Source organism: Jaculus jaculus, chromosome 13 (assembly GCF_020740685.1).
Source record: "Jaculus jaculus isolate mJacJac1 chromosome 13, mJacJac1.mat.Y.cur, whole genome shotgun sequence".
Classification (NCBI taxonomy): Eukaryota; Metazoa; Chordata; class Mammalia; order Rodentia; family Dipodidae; genus Jaculus; species Jaculus jaculus.
The window spans coordinates 45,483,929-45,507,368 of NC_059114.1; the positions used below are offsets into that span (position 1 = coordinate 45,483,929).

General features: G+C 41.2%; 1 protein-coding gene across 8 annotated transcripts in view; it reads right to left on the reverse strand.

The window, feature by feature from the left end:
* Positions 1–23,440, reverse strand: part of LOC101602864 (ankyrin repeat and KH domain-containing protein 1) — a 153,590-nt gene that overhangs the window by 22,447 nt on the left and 107,703 nt on the right. For all 8 annotated transcript variants that reach the window (XM_045132883.1, XM_045132884.1, XM_045132885.1 and 5 more), the window contains 9 exons: positions 19,585–19,760; positions 18,416–18,578; positions 16,020–16,115; positions 13,704–13,820; positions 11,499–11,673; positions 9,750–10,206; positions 8,781–8,927; positions 3,282–3,431; positions 1,166–2,772 (listed from right to left, as the gene is read on the reverse strand). In XM_045132883.1, the coding sequence (XP_044988818.1) occupies positions 1,166–2,772; positions 3,282–3,431; positions 8,781–8,927; positions 9,750–10,206; positions 11,499–11,673; positions 13,704–13,820; positions 16,020–16,115; positions 18,416–18,578; positions 19,585–19,760 (3,088 nt within the window). The remainder of the gene's footprint in view (positions 1–1,165; positions 2,773–3,281; positions 3,432–8,780; positions 8,928–9,749; positions 10,207–11,498; positions 11,674–13,703; positions 13,821–16,019; positions 16,116–18,415; positions 18,579–19,584; positions 19,761–23,440) is intronic.

Genomic DNA, 23,440 nt, shown 5'->3' on the forward strand with positions numbered 1-23,440 from the left:
AATATTCTTTTTTTCCGAGGTAAGGTTTTTAGCTCAGGGTGACCTGGAATTTACTATGTCATCTCAGGGTAGCCTCCAACTCACAACTATCCTCCTACCTCTGCCTCCTGAGCGATGGGATTAAACGTGTGTACCACCATGTCTGGCCCTAAAAATATTCTTTAAAAAAAAGAATTAATAAGGTACAGAAAGAAAGCCAAAGAAAAATACTTTTTTGGTTTTGTTTTGAGGAAGGGTCTTACTCTAGTCCAGGTGACCTAGAATTCACTATGTAGTCTCAGGTGGCCTTGAATTCATAGTGATCCATCTTTTTCAGCCTCTGGTGCTGTGATTAAAGGCATGTGCCACCATGCTCAGCTTGAAAAATACTTTTGTTTTGTTCTAAAGATTTATTTATTTATTTATTTATTTATTTATTTATTAGAGAAAGAGGGGGGAGAGAGTGAGAGAATGGATACACCAGGCTTCTAGCCACTGAAAAAAACTCCAGATGCATGCACCACCACGTGCATCTGGCTTACATGGGACCTGGAGAATCAAACCTGGGTCCTTAGGCTATGCAGGCATGTGCCTTAACCACTAAGCCATCTCTCCAGTGACCCTCCCCCCTTTTTAAATTTATATATTTGCAAGCAGAGAGAGTGAAAGAGAGAATGAGAAAGGGAATAATGTGCCAGGGCCTCTTGCAACTGCAAATGAGCTCCAGTCTCATTCACTACTTTGTAAGTCTGGCTTTTGTTTGTTTTGTTTTGTTTTTGTGAGGTAGGGTCTTCTTCACTCTAGTCCAGGCTGACCTAGAATTCACTATGTACTTTCAGGGTGGCCTCGAACTCAAAGTGATCCTCCTACCTCTGCTTCCTGCGTGCTGGGATTAAAGGCGTGCGCCACCATGCCCAGCTAAATCTGTCTTTTTATGGGTACTAGGGACCCAAACCATCAGGTTTGGCAAACAAGCACCTGTAACTGCTGAGCCATCTCTCCAGCCCAAGAAATATATAATACATTTACATATAATACATATATATTAAATACATATATTTATTTATTATTTGTATAATTTAAGGATAAAGATATAATACTGGGTATAAAATAAATGCTTACTATCTTAGCAGACAATAAGGTAAGGCTATGAAAGCCCCAAACTAAACTACAATTGATCACTTACCAACTGGACTGGTAGAAACTCTCTGGGAAGGTGGTCTGAAGCCGGGTGCCTTGGAATTGTCAGGGTGCACGTTTTCCAAGTGTCCAAGAACTGAGCTGCCCAGGAATGCTGACTGAACAGTGAAAGAGGCATCTGCAGCAACTCTTGAGGACATTGGACCATCTCCCCACCCCTGGTTAGCTGGCACCTGACTGCTATCAAAAAGACTACTGAAGTGATTGAAAAGTGTGGCTGGGCCAAATGTAGGTTGCAAAGATTTATTTGCTGGGTTTAAGTGCATCTGAGAACCATTCATAATGTTCACAGCTGAAGAAAGCTGCACTGCAGCTGGTGGGCCTTGAGGTGGTGTTAAAGGAACTGGATTAGTAACAAAAATAGACTGAGGATCCTGATGTATAGTTGCATTTGGTACCACTGAGTAGAAAGAACCCCTGGGCTGCATTCGATGAGAAACTCGAGGTGCTGGTACAGCTACCTGAGGTAAGTTGCTATTGTCTTGATTATCAGCAGCAACCAGTCTGGGTGATGTCAAAGTCAATGGAGCAGGTTCTGAGTTAGAGGCAAAAGGCATTGACACAGGACTTAAATCTGATACACTAGGTGGTTGTTCCTCTTGTGTGTTGGAGGGAGGAGGAGAACTACCAGATGGGTGACTTTCTGGAGCTCCTGGGGTGTTGCTGGCAGAGCTACTGCAGCTATTCGCAGTTGGAGATGGTGTACATAGGTTTGTCATGGGTTGATCCTGTGTGGAAATTTTCTCTTTGGGAGGTGGCATGGCAGAGAAAGACTCCATCTTTTGCGAAGAAAGTTGTGCTTGAGGAGTAGTTGCAGGCATAAATGTGGTGGGAACTTGCCCACTAGTGGTAGGTGCAAAGGAGACAGAAGACAGAGAACTACAAGTGCTTGTCACAGAGGAAATCACTGTTGCTGGAGGGCTGGTTTTAGGCACACAGGCAAATAACTGCTTTCTGACTGATGAAGGAGTCCGGGTATTAGTCACACACAATTGCTGACTGGCAGCAACTACAGAAGAAACAGTGATAGGACAGGTGGCAGTAGCTAGTCCAGGAGACTCTGATGGTAAAACAGTTCCATTCTGGTTAGGTAGACGGGTTGTATTATTATGCTTTGGGGAACTATTTGCATTGCCAGGATTCACAGGTCTCACGGGGAATGGTCCCCAAGTATTAGGAGAAGGTGAGAAGGTTCCTCCAAACTGGGCCATTGGTAAGCGAGGATGCCGAATCTGTTGCATAGTTTGAGCAGCCAGCAGGGCAAAGTGAGGATGGGGATAAGCTAAGGGAAGAGAAACTGGGAAAGAAGAACGTACATTTGTTGGCACATTCTTACTAAGTTTATTAGTAGGTGGGAACGTAGATAATGTTGTTGCCTGTGAAGTTACAAGTGTTGGAGCACCCAAGGGAAATGCATTTTTGTTGGAAGTTGCTGTGGTGCCTACTCCAGATGAAAAGTTTGCATGAATAGATTTGGTGCTGGCAGGTGTCCTGATATGATTTTTAGGAATCAAGTCTTCCAGTTCCTTAGCAGGATCTTGAATAAGTGCATTGATAAGTTGAACTGCATATCTTGTTGATTCTGTGCCACCTCTGGGGAAAAAAAAATAAGACAGGCTGGGTGAAGTGGCACACACCTTTAATCTCAGCACTGGAGAGGCAGAGATAGGAGGATCACCATGAGTTCAAGGCTGCCCTGAGACTACATAGTGAATTCCAAGTCAGCCTGGGCTAGAGTGAAACCCTATCTTGAAAAACCAATAAAATAAAATAAATTATTAATTTTTGTCAGCGTTCAGAACTGAACTTCAGTCCTCATGCATGGCAGGTAAGTGATCTACCACTGAACTATATTCTCACCCTTCAAATAAAATACAAGTATGCATCTTATAAAATTTCAATCCAAGCTGGGTATAGTGGCACACACCTTTAATCCCAGTACTCGGGAGGCAGAGATAGGAGGATCACCATGAGTTCAAGGCCGCCCAGAGACTACATAATGAATTCCAGGTCAGTCTGAGCTAGCGTGAAACCCTATCTCACAAAATAAAAACAAAAATATTCAATCCAGAACTAGTAATATCCATTTTTAAAATAATTACCTTATTGTAATCATTCTCTCGCCGTTCTTATCTTTTTGTTTATCCACATCAATATGGGCACCAGTAACATCTTGTATTGCAGTGATATTGCACCCTCCTCTTCCCATTATTCTAGACACCACTGAGGCTGGCACAGACAATTTCTTTGACCTATAAAGTGAAGGCTACATATGAACTTACAGTGATAGAACTTTGTAGAATATTCTCAGATCTTAAAGAGGAAATTATATTGCCACTTAAAAAATTCTATTTAATTACTTCATAACATAAGCATTCACATCTGCCCAAAATATCACAAGTCAACTAAACTGAAATTATCATGTTGTCTCTTTCTAAATAAAAAAAAAAAACTATACTGTGAAACTCCACACGGAATAAGATATGCTAGTTTTTTTTTAAAAAGATATGCTAGTTTATTCTTTTTTTTGTTTGTTTTTGTTTTTTGTTTTTTAAGGTAGGGTCTCAGTCTGGTCCAGGCTGACCTGGAATTCACTATGTATTCTCAGGGTGGCCTCAAACTCACAAGGACCCTCCTACCTTTGCCTCCCAAGTGCTGGGATTAAAGGCATGCGCCACTAAGCCTGGCTAGTTTATTCATTTTAAACCAAAACCAGCTCATATATAGCAAGTAAAATAAAGTCTCAAAGTTGTTCTAGCTAAAAGGCAATTCATAGACTATGCAAAAGACCCAATAGATACTGTGCCATATAAAATGTTAAATTTGTATTAGCCAGGTGGTGACTCATACCTATAAATCCCAGCACTGGAAGCCTGAAGTAGTAGGATCAGTGTGAGTTTGTGGCCAGGCTGGGCTAGAATGGGACCCTGCTTCAAAACACCAAAAATACATAAAGAAATAAAAATAATTTTGAAGGTTTTTTTAAAGGCAGGATCACACTTTAGCCGAGGCTGGCCTGGAACTTACTCTATAGCCCCAAGCTGGCATTAAACTCACAGTGGATCCTCTTACCTCAGCCTCTCTAGTACTGGGACTAAAGCCAGGGCTAGTGAAGCACACCTTTAATCTCAGCACTTGGGAGGCACCTGACCAAAAACAAAACAACCCCATAAAAAACAATTTTTTGTTTGTTTTTTCAAGGCAGTCTCACCCTATACCATTTTGACCATGAACTCATAGCAGTCCTCCTATCTCAGCTTCCTTACCTCCTGAGTACTAAGACTAAAGGTATGTGCTGCCTTTCCAGGCTTTTGTATATTTATATTTAATATTTTATTTTTTAAATATATTTTTATTTTTATTTATTTATTTGAGAGAGGGGAAGAGGCAGAGAGAGAAGAGTGGATGCTCCAGGTCTTCCAGCCACTGCAAACAAACTCCAGAGGCACGCGTCACCTTATGCATCTGGCTTACATGGGTCTTGAGGAATCGAACCGAGGTCCTTTGGCTTTGCAGGCAAACGCCTCAGCCACTAAGCCATCTCTCCAGCCCTTTATTTTTATTTATTTATTTGAAAGAGAGAAACAAAAATAGGCAGGGAGGGAGGGAGGGAGGGAGGGAGGGAGGGAGGGAGGGAGGGAGGGAGGGAGGGGAAGAGAGAGAGAGAGAGAGAGAGAGAGAGAGAGGGAGGGAGGGAGGGAGAGGGAGGGAGAGAGAGAGGGAGAGAAAGAAACATGGGCGTGACAGGGCCTCCAGCCACTGCAGACGAACTCCAGATGCATACGCCCCCTTGTGCATCTGGCTTACGAGGGTCCTGGGGAATCGAAACTGGGTCCTTTGACTTTGTAGGCAAGCACTTTAACCGCTAAGCCATCCCTCCAGCCCCTTTTCATATTTTTTGTTTGTGTGTGTGTGTGTGTTTTCTTCGACGTAGGGTTTTACGCTAGCCCAGGCTGATCTGGAATTCACTATGTAGTCTCCGGGTGGCCTTGAACTCATGGCAATCCTCCTATCTCTGCCTCCCAAGTGCTGGAATTAAGGGCATGGGGTGATTTAAAATTCACTATAATGCTGAGAAAAAGTGATAGGGGAATGTTTAGCACTGAGACATCTCTATCATTCCTTCTAAGGCTCAGGGTACATTTTGGAAGAGGTGGCAGAAAGAATGTATGAGCCAAGGGAAGTGTAGGACTGCTTATAATGCTGTTTTCCAGAGACAAAATGTTCTTGATATTCATGACCTCATAGTGCCTGACACTATCTACATAAGACCTTCATACTAGAAGTGAAAAAATGATGACATCAAAATAGAAATTGGGGCTAGAGATGGCTCAGTGGTTAAGATGCTTGCTTGTAAAGTCTAATGACCCAGGTTCAGTTCCCCAGTGCCCACATAAAGCCAGATACACAAAGTGGTGCATGCATCTGGGTTTGCTTGCAGTGGCCACAGGCCCTGCTGTACCCATTCTCTCTGTCTTTCTTCTCTTTCTATTTGCAAATAAGTAAAGATTAAAACACTAGAAATTGATTGGAAGAAAGAAGGATTCCATGAAGGGTGGATTTGAGAGGGGGATAGTGAGGGTAGTAGGAAGGAATTATCATGGTTTTTTGTTTATACTTATAGGAGTTGTCCATAAAAAGTTTTTAAAAAAAGGGCTGGAAGGATGGCTTAGCGGTTAAGGCATTTGCCTGCAAAGCCCAAGGACCAAGTTCAATTCCTTAGGACCCATGTTAGCCAGATGCACAAGGGGGCACATGTGTCTAGAATTTGGCTGCACTGGCTGGAGGCCCTGGCATGCCCATTCTTTCTCTCTCCCTCTTTCTCTGTCAAATAAATACAAATAAAATATTTTAAAAGAAAGTTAAAAAAAATTATAACCCCTTTTTGCCTCTGTGCCCTTCCTCTCTTTATTTTATTTCCCCCAGAAACATATAAGACAGATTCTCTCTCTCTTTTTTTTTTTCAAGATAGGGTTTCACTCTAGTCCTGGCTGACCTGGAATTCACTATGTAGTTTCAGGATGGCCTCGAGCTCAGTGATCCTCCCACCTCTGCCTCCTGAGTGCTGGGGTTAAAGGTGTGTGCCACCACACCTGGCTCTTTTCTCTCTCTCTCTCTCTCTCTCTTTCTCTTTTTTTTTTTTTTTTTTTTGAGGCAAGCCTAACAGACTGACCTTAAAAAAGAAAGAAAGAAAGAAAGAAAAAAGCAAGAGAGTGAGAGAGAATTGGCATGCCAAGGCTTCCAGCCACTGTAATCGAACTCCAGACATATGTGCCTCCTTGTGCATCTGCCTTACTTGAGATCTGGAGTTGAACATCGGTCCTTAGGCTTTATAGGCAAGTGATCTAACCACTAAGCCATCTCTCCAGCCCTGTCATCTTTTCTTTTCTTTTGACTGAGGAGCTTTCCTGCTTTGCTTTTCTCTTCTCATATCTCTCCCTAAAATAAATTTGATAATTTACCTGTAAAAAATTAATTATTACCTCCAGCCAGGCGTGGTGGTACACACCTTTAATCCCAGCACTTGGGAGGATCACTGTGACTTCAAGGCCACCCTGAGACTACACAGCGAATTCCAGGTCATCCTGAGCTAGAGTGAAACCTTGCCTCAAAAAAAAAAATTATTACTTCCAATTTTGCTTAAGCACATTTTGGATTTACTATGGTCTTGCAATTTATGTTAATGATCACATTCAAATTATTAACTACATAATCTTATAAAAGAAGAGCCTCAACCAGAAGTAGTGACATTTACCTGAAACCCCAGCACCAAGGAGGTAGGCAGGAAGATCAGGACTTTAAAGCTAGCTCAGTTACATGAAAATTCAAGGTCAGCCTCAGTGTTGCTTATGGAAATTCTGTCCCTCCTGGAGGGAGGAAGAAGGCTCAAGAGACTCAGGAAGGGCTGGAGAAATGGTTCAGCGGTTATGGCACTTGCCTGCAAAGGCTAACCATCAGGATTCAATTCCCCAGTACCCACATAAAGCCAGATGCACAAAGTGGTGTGTGTATATGCAATTTGTTTGCAGTGGCTAGAGTTCCTGGTGTGCCCATACTTACTTCCTCTCCCTCCCTCTTTCCTCTCTCTCTCTGTATCTTTCTCTGCTTGTCACCCCCCACCCAAAAAAAAAACCCCAAAACCCAGGAGTAGTGAAGCACACCTTTACTCTCAGCACATGGCAGGCAGATGTAGGAGGACTGCAGTGAGTTTGAGGCCAGCCTGAGACTACAGAGTGAGTTCCAGGTCAGCCTGGGTTATAGTGACCCTACCTTGAAAAAACAAAACAAGACTCAAGAAGTAAACAATTCACAGGTCTTAGGGAGTTCCTGAAACTTACAAGAGTCACAGACCCCTACCCAATAAACAATTGCTGGAAGAGACTCTCAGGCCAGACTGCTGCCTGCAAGTGTCTGCAGTGAGCTCCAGAGATGCACCTTTACTGAGTTGTCACCTATGTTGAGGTGGACTTTTCCCTTAGGTAGCTGCCTTTGGGTCACTCATGTAACCCCAATAAACTCACTGGTTCACCAACTTGGACTTAGTACAATGGTTAATGTGGTCTGTTGACGGCATCCTATCTGGGTGTGAATAGTATAATTTATATCTTCACCCTACCCTGTCCCACCAAAAAAATTAAATACAACAAAGGGCTACAATGGGACTCTAGCTCAAAAAAAAAAAAAAAAAATTAGTGAGTGCCTATCTCAATAAATCAGTCAACCAATCAAAAGTATAATAGTGCATAATAGTGCTAGAGAGATGGCTCATTGGTTAAAGACACTTGCTTGCAAAGCCTAACAGGCCAGGTTTGAGTCCCTAGTGCCCACGTAAAGCCAGATGCACAAAGTGGAACATGTGTTTGGAGTTGGTATGCAGTGGTGGAAGGCCCTGGCACACACATACTCACTCTCTGTCTCTCACACATATAAAGAAATAAATATATCTTCAAAAATATAGTACTGAGGGCTAGAGAGATGGCTTACTGGTTAAGGTGCTTGCCTGCAAAGTGGAAGAATGCCGGTTTGATATCCCAGTACCCACGTAAGCTAGTTGCACAAGGTGGCACATGCATCTGGGGTTCATTCACAGCAGCTGGAGGCCCTTGTGTGACTATTCAAGCTCTCCCTGACTCTCAAATAAATATATAAAAATAAAATATTTAAAGACTATATATAGTATTGAGGGCTGGAAAGATGGCTTAGTGGTTAAGGCACTTGCCTATGAAGCCTAAGGACCCAGGTTTGATTCCCCAATACCCACATAAAGCAAGATGCACATGGTGGCATATGCGTCTGGAGTTCATTTGCAAGGGCTAGAGGCCCTGGAGTGCCCATTCTCTCTCTCTCTCTAATCAATAAATTAAAAACCTTAAAAAATATAGTACTGCACTGGAGAAATGACACTGTGGTTGAAGGCACTTGCTTGCAAAGCCTGACAGCCTGGGTTCAGTTTCCCAGTACCCACATAAGGCCAGATGCACAAAGTTGTACTTGAGTTTGGAGTTTGTTTGCAATGACAGGAGGCCCTAAATCACCCATTTCCACCCCCTTGCTTACAAATAAATAAATAATTAAAAATATATATTATTAATTCTACTTACCTTCGTACAACTTCTTTCCATCCTTCTTCTCTCTTTTGACCCCTTTTAGGACTAGAGAGATTTAACTTCATGGTTGGAGAGCTTAATGGCAATGACACTGACTTGTACGTTGTTGACATGGAATTAGGGTTTACTTCACCTTCAGATCTTAGAAGAGAAATATCAAGTCCAACAAAAGATACATTTTATGACAGAAATTCAAAAGACTACATAGACAAAATGCTGAAATATCTGTTCGGCACATCCAATAATCAAGTCAGGAAAATAAAGACTCATCTATTGTAAAATGGATTCTTCAATAACATTAACATAGTTAAATAAAATCAGTAAGCTAATATTTTCTCTTATAATATTTTAAAATTTATTTGAGAGTGACAAACAGAGAGAAAGAGGCAGATAGAGAGAGAATGGGTGTGCTAGGGCCTCCAGCTACTGTAAATGAACTCCAGATGCAAGTGCCACCTTGTGCATCAGGCTTATGTGGGTCCTGGGGAATATGAGCCTTGAACCATGGTCCATAGGCTTCACAGGTAAGTGCTTAACCGCTAAACCATCTCTCCAGCCCTGAGTAAACTAATTCCCCCCTACCCCCCCGCAGCCCAGGTAGGGTTTCACTCTAGCCCAGGCCGACCAGGAATTCACTATGTAGTCTCAGGCTGGCCTCAAACTCATGGCGATCCTCCTACCTCTGCCTTCCGAGTGCTGGGATTAAAGGCCTGGACCACCGTGCCTGGCTTCCCAAGTAAGCTAATATTTTTAACTTCCGACTGAGTCTTACAAAAATGTCTAATCGTCTTTATAAACTAGCACATAGTTAAGAGGATACAGGTGACTTTTAGTTTTGGAGATTGAAGACAAGAAAATATTATAGACTTGTTTAACACATCTTGTACTTGGATAATGTACTCGAATTCTTGTGCCAAACATGAAATAAGAGCGGTGAATGCAGAGTTAACAAGAAAAATTTACCGTGTTGGAATCTTGGAAGGGGCAGTGACTGTCTTTTCTTCTTGGGAATTGAGGAGGAGTACAGGGTACTTCCGGTCACTAGTGGAATTCACATCCACAGTGAAATGTAACTCTTGACCTTTACCACCACTACTACTCTCACTGTTGCAGTCTGTGCTGTCCACGTTGTCTGAATCACTGTTCCCACCTGCACCACCACCTCTAGGTTCTCCATTTATTTTATTTTTATCTGCCTTTTGTTGTGCTAAAGATATATGTGGTTCAGGCAAAATTAAATGTGCTGTAGGAGGAGTCTCTTTTGTCTTATTCTTCTTATTTTTTCTGTTGGTGCTGGGAGTTGTTACGACATTGGCCCTTTTTTTCCCAAACACATTTGTGAATGTGGCAGATGTTGCAGATATTCCAATTGTGGTGGTGGTGGTTGCACTAGGAGGTTCTATAGGAATTTCTTGCTCCACTGAAATTATTAAAAAAAGAAAAAAGAGGAAAGAAATCACATTAAGAACACAGATATCAAATAGTGGCAATATACATAACTCACAATAAAAATCTTTTATGGCATATTTTTCTTTTGTTAATAAAGAAATTTTATTGTTGCTAGATTACTTTTATGTGTAATATGTGTAAGTTTGTATAGAACATACACACCACTGACATTCTTTTTTTTTTTTGGTTTTTTGAAGTAGGGTCTCACTCTAGCTAAGGCTGACCTGGAATTCACTATGTAGTCTCAGGCTGGCCTCAAACTCACGGCAATCTTCCAACTTCTGCCTCCCTAGTGCTGGGATTAAAGGCACTCACCACCACACCCAGCACAAAATGTGACATTCTTAAGATCTGAATTGCAAGTCCCATGCAAAAAACAAAATTTGAATTTAGGAAAATTTCTGTATAGTATTTTAGAACTAGAATTCAAGTAAACACAATTATTTGTCTGATACAAGATCTGCCAAAGAACACCATATACAACATGGAGAGTAACAAACTCCATGTTCTACTGAAATGCCTACCCTCTAAAGCTTCAAGCCTTAACCTTAGCTAAGAACTGTTCCTCTTCTTAGTTCCTACTGAGGAGAGTTAATGGCAAAAAAGAACCTGAAGAAAAACTGACAGACTTCTTGTGTTGCTTTTATTTGTTTTGTTTTGTTTTTTTTTTTTTAAATTATTTATTTATTTATTTGAGAGCGACAGACACAGAGTGAAAGACAGATAGAGGGAGAGAGAGAGAATGGGCGCGCCAGGGCTTCCAGCCTCTGCAAACGAACTCCAGATGCGTGCGCCCCCTTGTGCATCTGGCTAACGTGGGACCTGGGGAACCGAGCCTTGAACCGGGGTCCTTAGGCTTCACAGGCAAGTGCTTAACCACTAAGCCATCTCTCCAGCCCTTGTGTTGCTTTTAGTATATACATGGTATGTTACAACCTAAATTACACCTAAAATTCTTCCTAAGTTTCACTTATGTGCTGGCTTTTCCCCATTTGTTCTCTGTGTCAATTTATAATACAGAACAGTTAATTTTATTTGCTATAAAAGTCAGCTATATATTTCAGATAAAAGCAGTCTATTTAACTAGAATTAGTTGAACACAAAGCACAATGAGGGCAATAAACATTGGAGATTTTCTTCTTATATGTCCTTGTCTTTGAGGCAATTCCACTTACAATCCCAAGTGTTGGGATTATAATCATGAGCCACTATGCTGGCTAACAAGGAAAATTTTGTATTTAATTCAGATGAGTCATTTCTTACCATCTTCATCATTCTCCTCTTCATCTTCATCCTCTGCTTGTTCTGAATTCTCCTTAGGTTTGTTTTCCTCATCTTCTTCCTGTTTCCTTTTCTGTTCCTCCTTTTTCTTTTTTCTCTTTTCTTTCCTCTTCTCTCTTTTAGCTGCAAGGGCCTGCTTTCTGCTCTCTTCTCTTGACTGCAAATAAAGTAAATATACCATTTTTACCAATAGTGCAGATATTTAAAATATAGAAATAATATTTTTGTTCATGATTTCCCATGTAAGTATTAAAGCACACTTACAAAAGCTATAAACAGGAGCTGGGAGATGCTCAGCAGTTAAGGCACTTTGTTGTTAAGCCTCATGGCCTAGCTTAAATTCCCCAGAACCCACATAAAGCCAGATGCATAGAGTGGTACGTGCATCATTGGAGCGGAGTGGCAAAAGGCTCTGGTGTACCCATTTTCTGTCTCTCTCTCTTTGCAAATAAATAAATAAATATTAAAAATGTGGGCTGGGGGCTGGAGAGATGGCTTAGCGGTTAAGCACTTGCCTGTGAAGCCTAAGGACCCCAGTTCGAGGCTCGGTTCCCCAGGTCCCATGTTAGCCAGATGCACAAGGGGGCGCATGCGTCTGGAGTTCGTTTGCAGTGGCTGGAAGCCCTGGCGCGCCCATTCTCTCTCTCTCCCTCTATCTGTCTTTCTCTTTGTTTCTGTCGCTCTCAAATAAATAAGTAAATAATTAAAAAAAAAATGTGGGCTGGGCATGGTAGCACATGCCTTTAATCCCAGCACTTAGAAGGCAGAGGTAGGAGGATCGCCATGAGTTTGAGGCCACCCTGAGACTACATAATGAATTCCAGGTCAGCCTGGGCTGGAGTGAGACCCTACCTTGAAAAAACAAAACAACAAACAAACCACAAACATCTTTGATAACTCACTAATGAACAGCCAACCCAACTGGAAAATAAACTATTGGGCTGAGACTACAGCTTAGTGGTAGAGTGCTTGTGTAGCATAAGGCAACTGTGGGTTTAGCCCCCAGGACTAGTTAAATAAAAAAGACAACAAAAACATAAAGTCAGGGCTGGGAAGATGGCTCAGTAGATAAAAAACATGCCTCACAAGTGTGAGTACATGAGTTTGGAAGATCCTGCCTTGCTGGGTGTGGTGGTACACACATATAATCCCTGCATTGTGGGCAGCAAAGGTAGGAGGATTGATGTGAGTTCAAGGCCAGCCTGAGACCACATAGTGAATTCCAGGTCAGCATGGACTAGAGCAAGACCCTACCTCAAAAAAACAAAATAAAAATAAAAATAAATAAAAAGAATATGTAGCCAGGTGTGGTGGCAAACATCTTTAATCCTAGTACTAGGGAAACCAAGGCAGGAAGATCTCCATGAGCTTGAGGTTACCCTGGGGCTACAGACTGAGTTACAAGTCAGCCTGAGCTAGTGAGATACTACTATCTTGGAAAAAAAAAAGTACCCTTTTTAATTGATTTGTTCAAAATCATATTAGAGTGCTAATTTCTCTCTGTCAATCTGGTCAAGAAAATTAAAGGAGGCTTTATTTTTTTTAAGGTAGGATTTTTTTGTTGTTGTTTATTTATTTGGTCTTTTTTTTTTTTTTTTTTTTTTTGAGGTAGGGTCTCACTCTAGCTCAGACTAACCTGGAACTCATTATGTAGTCTCAGAGTCTCAGGGTGACCTCAAACTCATGGCAATCCTCCTACCTATGCCTCCCGAGTGAGAGGTATGTGCCACCATGCCTGCCTTATTATTTTTTTTTTTTTGAGGTAGAGTCTTGCTCTAGTCCAGGCTGACCTGGAATTCACTATGTAGTCTCAGGGTGGCCTCAAACTCATGGTGATCTTTCTACTTCTGCCTCCCAACTGCTGGGATTAAAGGCATGCACCACTATGACCAGCCATGGTTTGAAATTGTATTTATTATTATTATTATTTATTTTTTTTCGAGGTAGAGTCTCACTCTAGCCCAGGCTGACCTGGAATTCACTATGTAATCTCAGGGTGGCCTTGAACTCACAGCGATCCACCTACCTTTGCCTCCTGAGTGCTGGGATTAAAGGTGTGCACCACCATGCCTGGCTTCTATTAATTATTTTTTTTCTGAACCATATTTTGTTAAAATCATTGGTCATGTAGATAATAAACTATTCTGATTGTAAACAATTTCCAATTAAATTATTTTTGCTTCTCACCTTTTCCAGATCCAGTTCCTTTAGAAGAATACTTGCATTCTTATTTGCTTCTGCAGCCTGCTGGTCTTTAGCCTTCACAATTGTCTCAACACACTGGTGACACTTTTTTAACAGTTCCTATTTTCAAAAATAGAATTAGAAAAATATCAAAACAGGTAAAATGCAGAAGCAAAATAAAACTGAAATTGATTAGTACACGAAAATTCAAGGGTTAATTGAACCTCAAATGACAGAAAACTGATCATATCAAATTACACTATCCTCTAAATGTAGTCCCATATCTACCATTCATAAGAAAATTTTCCTTAGAACTTGATATATTTTAAAATTTATTATTTTCATTGTTTTGGTTTTGAGGTAGTATTTTGCTCTAGCCCAGGCTGACCTGAAATTCACTATGTAGTCTCAGGCTGGCCTCAAACTCATGGCAAGCCTCCCACCTCTGCCTCCCCAGTGCTGGGATTAAAAGTGTGTGCCACCACGTCTGGCTCTAAATTTATTTATGTATATATTTATTTATTTGCAAACAGAGAGACAGAGAGAAACAGAATGGGTACACCAGGGACTCTAGCCACTGCAAACAAACTCCAAATGCATGTGCGACTTTGTGCATCTGGCTTTATGTGGGTACTTGGGAATGAAGCCTGGGTCCTTAGGCTTTGCAGGCAAGTGCCTTAACTTCTAAGCCATCTTGCCAGCCTTTTTTTTTTTTTTTGTGGTTTTTCGACGTAGGGTCTCACTTTAGCTCAGGCTGACCTGGAAGCCTCTATGTAGTCTCAGGGTGGCTTCAAACTCATGGTGATCCTCCTACCTCTGCCTCCCGAGTGCTGGGATTAAAGGCGTGTGGCACTACACCCTGCTATTTTTTTTTTCAAGGTAGGGTCTCACTCTAGCCCAGACTGACCTGGAATTCATTATGGAGTCTCAGGGTGGCCTTGGACTCACGGTAATCCTTTTACCTCTACCTCCCGAGTACTGGGATTAAAGGCGTGCGCCACGATGCCCGGCTACCAGCTTTTTTTTTTTTTTTTTAAGTTTAGGGTTTCATGTAACCCAAGCTGACCTCAAACCTAAGATTGTCTTTAAACTTTGTGTGGTTTATATTAATTGTCAAATTGACGGGACCTAGAATCACCTATGAAGGTTTATATAGATTGGTTTAGCCTCCAACATGTCTCTGAGAGATTATCTTGATTAGTCTAAGTAAGATGGGAAGACCCACCTTAACTATGGTTAGCACCATTACATGGGATGGGGTCCTGAACCATATAAAACATTAAGAGAGATGGCTGAGCAGAAGCATCCGTCTCTCTCTACTTGCCCCTGCTAATGTGATGCCAGCTTTCTGTCCAGCAAGGATTTCCTCATCATAATGAACTCATTCCCTGGAACTGTTAAGGTGAAATAAATGTTTCCTCTATTAAACTGATTTCTGTCAGGTATTGCAACAAAAACTTGACAAATACAAACTTGGGACTTCTCATGCTCTTTCCTCTACCACCCTCCAAGTGCTGGGATTACAGGAATGTAAACACCATGCCCAACAAGAATAAGGTAACTTTTCTTGCTATGTAGCCATGTCTAACCTGAAATTACATAGACCAGGCTAGCCTTGAATTTGTGGCAATCCTCCTGCCTCTGCCACCCAAGTGCTGGGATTAAAGTATGCACAACTGTGCCTGGCAAAGACATCTTTAAAAAAAGTATGGGGCTGGACAGATGACTTAGCAGTTAAGGCACATGCCTTCAAACCCTAAGGACCCAGGTTCGATTCCACAGGTCCCTCGTAAACCAGATGCAAATGGTGGCACATGTGTCTGGAGTTTGTTTACAGAGGCTAGATGCCCTGGTGCACCCATTCTCACTCACCTCTATCTCTTTCTCCTTCTCTTGGTAATAAATAAATCAACTAAAGAACTATTTTTTTTTTTATGTATGTTTTTAGAAAATCTTCTAAGCATGGTAGAAAGATGGCTCAGCAGTTAAGGCCCATGCCTGTAAAGCCAGGGCCTCTAGCCACTGCAAAGGAACTCCAGATGCATGGGCTACTTTGTGCATCAGACTTTTAATAGGCACTGAGGAACCAAACTTGGGTCATTAGGCTCTGCTGGCAAGTGCTTTAACTGTTGAGCTATTTCTCCAGCCTAAGAATAAGTTCTTTGTTTTGCTGGTGACTGAACCCAGGATCGTGTAACTACTAAGTAAGTACTGTACCACAGAGCTACATATTCCCAGCCAGAACTAGTTCCCAATTGCACATCTTGGCATTTAATTCCACAAAAAATGAAACGTGCTTCAATAATATAGTAAACTTACCTTATCTGTAATTGTTGCTATATATCTCATGCATTCTATATCAGAAGGGAACTGATTGACTTCTTTTACCAAGTATTGAACAACTTTTACATGACCCTATTATAGGAAGCACACAAAAGAATCCCTTAAAAGTTTGTCCATATGTTTAACAACTTAAGATTAAAAAGAAAGAACACTTTAATAAATTCATGAAACTATAAAGCATGTTTAGTTCTAAAATAGGAAAAGGTATGCTCAGGAGTATATGTGGACCAAAAGACATTTTGAATTTAATTACCCCATTTCTCATGGAAAGCAGAAAAATATTGTTAAAAATAGCATCTGATAGAATAAATTTATTAACAAAGTAAAAATGGGCAATATGCAATGTACCTCGGTATAAAGGGGAGCATAGTCTGTAAACCAAGTATCATTTGGTCTTCAACTTACTAAACAAGGCAGTCTGTCACATTTTTTTTGAACCTTATGACTTGGATAGACAAAACATTCCAAATGCAACTAAGAGTTTGAATTACAGGTAACATGTTCTAAGTACATCTATTTTAATATAACCAAATAAGCATAATTTCCTCTGCTATTAAGTTTGTAAAACACTCTCAGTAACTAGTTTGGAGGAACAACAAAAAAAAAAAATCAGGATATAGTTTTGGGACAGGTAGTTAACTGAAAACAGGCATGAAGGAAACTTCTAGGAAAATTGGAGAAGTATTTTCTACTATGGTGACTTGAATCAAATGTTCCCTATAAACTTATGTGTTCGGAATGCCCAGGGGGTGGGATCTACGGCCATACCACCCTGACCGTGCCTGATCTCATCTGAATGCTTGGGGTAGCTAGTGGCAATTTGTGAGGTGAAGCCTTGCTGGAGAAGTGTGTTTTTAGGGTAGGCTTAGTAGGTGTTAGAGCCAGCTTTCACTTGCCAGAACGTGGCTCACTCTCCTGCTGCTGTTTTACACACCTGCTATGGAAGAAGTGATATCCAGCCTCTGCTTTCCTCTGCCATCAGGAAGAAGGTTCCTCTAGAGACTATAAGCGAAAATAAAAACTTTCCGCCCATCAGCTGCTTTCAATCGGGTATTTTTTCCCAGCAATGAGAAGGTAGCTGCAACATCTCTTTTATGGAGAATGCACTGCATGGGTATATGTACTTATAAAAACTCAAAAAACTGTGGCCAAGATTGATGTACTTTGTATATATTATGCTTCAGTTAAAAAACTTTTTATTGCCCTCTAATTGGACTGGAGACACACTCCATGGGAGGGAATACATCCCTGATATTGAAAGCCTACAATAGGGGTAGTCAAGAGCCCTAGGGGTATAACGTCTGCTGCTATCTGGGTAAATGTATATACTGTGCTCACCAAACTGCCCAGTAAGCACTTCCCTTAAATGTTCATACCCATGTATTAATGCTACTCTCACTTTTGGTTAGAGAACCTTCTCATTTCAGATGGCAGTGACCTTGGGATGACTCAGAAGGTATCATGGTGTTGAGAAGAAGTGACAGAGGAGTGCTCAGCACTGCAATATCTCTATCACACCTTCCAAGGCTTAGGGTCCATTGAGGAAGAGGTGGTGGAAAGAATGAAGAGCCAAGGAAGGGTAGGACTCCTCACAACATGCTCCTCCAGACACAAAATGGCCTGGATATCCATGACCTCACAATATCTGACACTGCCTACACAAGACCATCATAATAGGAAGAAAAGATCATGACCTCAATACAAGAGAGACTGATTGAGAGGGGGAGGGGATATGATGGAAAGTGGAGTTTCAAAGGGGAAAATGGGGGGAGGGAGGGAATTACCATGGGATATTGTTTATATATCAAGTTGTCAATAAAAAATAAATTAAAAAACTTTTCATTGACCTATCATCCAGCAAAATCCACATGAAAATGGTAAATACATTAGAATACATAATTTTAAAATGGAAGGAAAGTAATGCAACCATACATGAGAACCAAAGGAATGTTCGCTGATTTGGTATTAGTAAAAGATTAACAATTAAAGGATGAGTAGAGTGGTAATTCAGGTGAAAGCAAAGATGAATATTGCAAACAAGAAAATAAGCAAGCAAAGACTCAGAAATAGTTGAAAATCTGATGTTTGAACCCTTATTTATCTCATGTAGCCCAGGCTGGCATTTAACTTACTTTGTAGTAAAGGCTGGCCTGGATCTCCCAAGTCCTAGACCAGTTATAGTAGTGATATTTATTTATTTACAAACACAAAGATGTGGGACAGGAAGGGAGAAAGGGCAAGCAAGATAGAGAATAGTAATGATTTTTATATGGAAATACATTCAATTCTCTAGCATTAATTATTCACATGCTTTCAACTTAGAATTGGTTTTAAGTGAATAAATTTCATGTTTTCCTCTTATGACAAATTACCTTGCGAAATGCTGACATAAGAGGTGTGATTTTCCGGTTATCTGCTGCATCCACATCAGCACCTGCTTGCACCAGCAACTGTACTACATCAAAATGACCGCCATTGGATGCCAGCCAAAGTGGAGTATTTCCCTTCTTGTTACGAACATCAATATGGGCTCCCCTATAAACAAAGAATGTTAACAGTTTGTTTCCTTTAAGAGGTTGACATCTTTTAGTGTTTTCTACCATTTTATCTTTTAAAAAAATGACATATAATGATCTGTTCTCTAAAATACTAGTATACTAAGGGCTGGAGAGATGACTCATCAGTTAAGTGTTTGCCTGCAAAACCTAACAACCCTGGTTCAATTCCCCAGTACCCATGTAAAGCCAGATGCAAAGTGGTGTGTGCATCTGGAATTTGTTTGCAGTGGTAGAGGCCCTAGCAGCTCATTCTCTTTCTCTCTCTCTCCCTTCCTCCCTGTCTCAATCTCTCTTTGCTTGCAAATAAATAAAAAATTAAAAAATATTAGTGTATTAAATATTTAAAAACTCAAAATATTCATTAAACAATTTTTTGTTTTGTTTTGTTTTTTTCAAGGTAGGGTCTCACTCTAGCCCAGGCTGACCTGGAATTCACTATGTAGCCTCAGGGTGGCCTCGAACTCACAGCAATCCTCCTACCTCTGCCTCCTAAGTGCTGGGATTAAAGGCGTGCGCCACTACGCCCAGCTACATAAAACAATTTTAATTAATTATTTGCACACTTGGATGTTGTGTGGGCTCACCAGCTCTCTTGCTGCTGCAAGGGCACACCAGAAACTTGTGCCACTTTTTGTGTCCAACTTTATGTGGGTGACTGCAAAATTGAACCTGGGCCACTAGGCTTTGTAGGCAGGCATCTTTAACACCTGAGCCATCTCCCCAGCACCAAATAATTTCACTTACATCGTTTTTTTTGTTTTTTTTTTTCTTGAGGTAGGGTTTCACTCTAGCTCAGGCTGACCTGGAATTCACTATGGAGTCTCAGGCTGGCCTCCAACTCACAGTGATCCTCCTACCTCTGCCTCCTGAGTGCTGGGATTAAAGCTGTGCACCACCACACCCGGCTTCATTTACTTTTAAAGGCACTAGATAGTGAAAAGGACCATGGAAGGTGTACATATATTAATAAAAATAGTACCCACCTATTAATCAGTAGCTCACAAAATTTGTAGTGACCTTTGTCTGCTGCTATTGTTAAAGCAGTATCTCTTGATGAAGGCACAGGAGGGGCATTGACATCTGCTCCTTTATCAAGGAGAACTCTTCCAACCTCTGCATATCCTCCAGAAGCTGCTTCCATCAAGGGGGTTAGACCAGTCTGTTTAAGCCAATAAGTTATGCAATGAAGTCATGTATTTTCTTTAAAAGGCTATAGCAATTGACTTTTAAATAGATTATATTTATTTTTTTCCATAGAACAAGTAAACAATATTCTGCTTTAAATTTTAATAATAAGCCAGGCATGATGGCCTATATAATCCTAGCCCTTGGAAGGCTGAGGCTTAGGCTACAACCTAATCTACTCCCATTAAATAAGAGACAGAGACAGAGAGAGAGAGAGAGGGAGGGAGAGAGAGAGAGAGGTGAGAAAGTAAAAACTGTTAGATTCAGTTAGGCATGCCAAAATGAATTCATTTATAACATATTATCTTATGCAAAAACAAAACAAAACAACAACAACAAAAAAAAACAAAGCTGGACATGGAGAAACATACTTAAATCCCAGCACTCAGACTGCCAAGGAAGAAGGGTTGTAAATTCAAGGCCAGCTGGGTTTACACAGAAAGTATCTTTCTGTCTCTTTTTCCTTCTCCCTTCTTTACTTCTTTCTCCAGGCTCTCATTATGTAGCCCAGATGGCCTCAAGCTTATAATCCTCTGTCACAGCTTCCCCAGTGCTGGGATTATAGGTGTACACCACAATACTTGGCTTCATATTTTTTAAGTTTTTAATTTTATTTTATTTTTAACATATTTATTGAGAAAGAGAATGGGTACATCAGGACCTCCAGCCACTGCAAACAAACTCCAGATGCATATGCCACCATGTGCATCTGGTAGGTTCTGAGGAGTCAAATCTGTGTCCTTAGGCTTCACAGCAAACATTAAGCTATTTCTCCAGCTTCTGATATTTTTATCAAAAGATACATCTTTTTTTTTTTTTAATTATGCAAGAAAGTGAGAGAATTGGCACACCAGGGCCTTTAGCCACTGGTCAAATTCCAGACGTGTGCACCCCCCTTGTGCACCTTGCCCTTGCATCACTTTGTGCGTCTGACTTACATAGAACCTGCAGCGTCAAACCTAAGTCCTTAGGTTTAGCAGGCAAGTGCCTTAGCCGCTAAGCCATCTCTCTAGCCCAAAAGATACATCTTAAGCCAGATGTGATGGCACATGCCTGTAAGCCTAGCACTTGGTGGCTGGAGGGAAAAGGTTCAAGAGTTCAAAACCTAGCTGGAGAGCTGGCTCAATAGTAAAAGGTGCTTGCTTGCAAAGTCTGCTAGCCCAGGGTTCAATTCCTTAGTACCCATGTAAAGCCAGCTGCATAAAATAGGACTTATGTCTGGAGCTTGCAGGATGACCTTGACACAGCCATTCTGTATTTCTCTCTCTGCTTGCAAATAAATGAATATAAATATTTTTAAAAAAATATATGGCTGTACCGGGTGTGGTGGCATATACCTTTAATCCCAGCATTCGGAAGGCAGAGGTAGGAGGATCGCCATGAGTTCAAGGCTACCCTGAGACTACATAGTGAATTCCAGGTCAGCCTGAGGTAGAGTGAAACCCTATTTGAAGAAAAACAACAACAACAAAACAAAATATACATATATGGCTGGAGCCAGGCATGGTAGTATATGCCTTTAATCCCAGCACTTGGGAGGTAGAGGTAGGAGGATCATTGTGAGTTCGAGACCACCCTGAGACTACATAGTGAATTCCAGGTCATCCTCAGCTAGAGTGAAACCCTTCCTTGAAAAACATCACCAACGAAGAGAGAGAGAGAGAGAGAGAGAGAGAGAGAGAGAGAGAGAGAGAGAGAGAGAGGGAAGGAGGGAGAGAGAAAGGGGCTGGAGAGATGGCTTAGCAGTTAAAGAGCTTACTTGCAAAGCATAAAGACCCAGTTTTTTAAAAATTCGTTTTATTTTTATTTATTTGATAGAGGGGGAGAAAAAGAGGCAGATAGAATGAGCATGCTAAAGCCTTCAGACACAGCAAATGAATTCCAGATGCATGTGCAACCTTATATATCTGGCTTATGTGGGTCCTGGGGAATTGACTTCTCAGGCAAATGCCTTAACCACTAAGCAATCCCTCCAGCCAAGGACCCAGGTTTAATTCCCCAGTACCCATGTATGACGCACAAAGTGGCACATGCTTCTGGAGTTTGTTTACATTGGCTGAAGGCCCTGGCATGCCTACTCTCTCTCTTTCTTGAAATAATAAATACATAAAATGTATTTTTAAGAAAGAAAGAAAAAAGAAGGGCCAGAGAGATGGCTCAGCAGATAAAGGTGCTAGCTTGCAAAGCCTCATCACTGGGGTTCAATTAACCAATACCTACATAAAGCCTAGTGGACATAATGTAAGGAGGCCCTGGCATACCCATACTGTTTCTCCTCAAATACATAAAAATATTTTTTAAAATTTACTGGGCTGGAGAAATAGCTCAGTGGTTAGGGCGCGTGCCTGTAAAGCCTAAGAACCTGGGTTTGGTTCACCATGACCCATGTAAGCCAGATGCACAAAGTGGCACATGCATCTGGTGTTTGTTTGCAGCAGGTGGAGACCATGACACCCCCACTCTCTCTGTCTCTCTATGTTTGCAACTAAATAAATGAAATTAAAAAAATAAATATCAAGAAAATTTCCTACCAGTACCATTTCCCAGAAGTATGTGTTTGTCTATGACTTTTTTTTGGGGGGGGGGGGTTCGAGGTAGGGTCTCACTTGAGCTCAGGCTGACTTGGAATTCACTATGTAGTCTCAGGCTGGCCTCGAACTCCCTGCGATCCTCATACCTCTGCCTCCCTAGTACTGGGATTAAAGGCGTGTGCTACCACACCCAGCTTTGTCTATGACTTTTAACAGGTAAGTGGACCACAGTTAATTCAGAAGCGAGAAAGAGAAAGTGAGAGAGAGAAAGCTCCTTTCTATTTGTATAATAAAAAGTCTGAAGGAAAACTATATTTTCTCATTTCTCAGATTAAAAGAATATAAACATTCCAAATTTGTTTGTTTGAGACAAGGTCTCACATCATGAATCTGTCAGAATTCATTATGGTTAAACTAGATTTTTTTATAGGTCCTAATTTTATAACCAGTTTTATTTATTTATTTTGCTTAAGGTTTTTACTAATGGTAAGCACATGCCTCATTAAAAAAAGGTTTTCGTTTTATTTATTTATTTGAGAGCAACAAACAGAGAAAGAGGCCAGAGAGAGGGAGAAAGAATGGGCACTTCAGGGCTTCCAGCCACTGCAAAGGAATTCCAGACGCGTGTGCCCCCTTGTTTATCTGGCTAACGTGGGTCCTGGAGAGTCAAGTCTCGAACTGGGGTCCTTAGGCTTCACAGGCAAGTGCTTAACTGCTAAGCCATCTCTCCAGCCCCAAAAAAGGTTTTCTTTAAATGGTACCATTTAAAGCAGGCTGGGGAGATGGTTCAGACAAAGCTTCCTGGCCCAGGTTCAAGTCCCCAGTATCCATGTAAAGCCAAGTACACAAAGTAGTGCATGCATGCAAGAAGCACACCCATTGTCTCCCTCTTTCCTCACAAATAAATAAATAAATAAATAAATTTTTTTTTAAATGGGGAGGGGAGGGCTAGAGAGATGGCTTAGTGGTTAAGTGCTTGCCTATGAAGCCGAAGGACCCTGGTTCAAGGCTCGATTCCCCAGGACCCACGTTAGCCAGATGCACAAGGGGGCACACGCGTCTGGAGTTCCTTTGCAGAGGCTGGAAGCCCTGGTGCGCCCATTCTCCCTCCTTCCCCACCTCT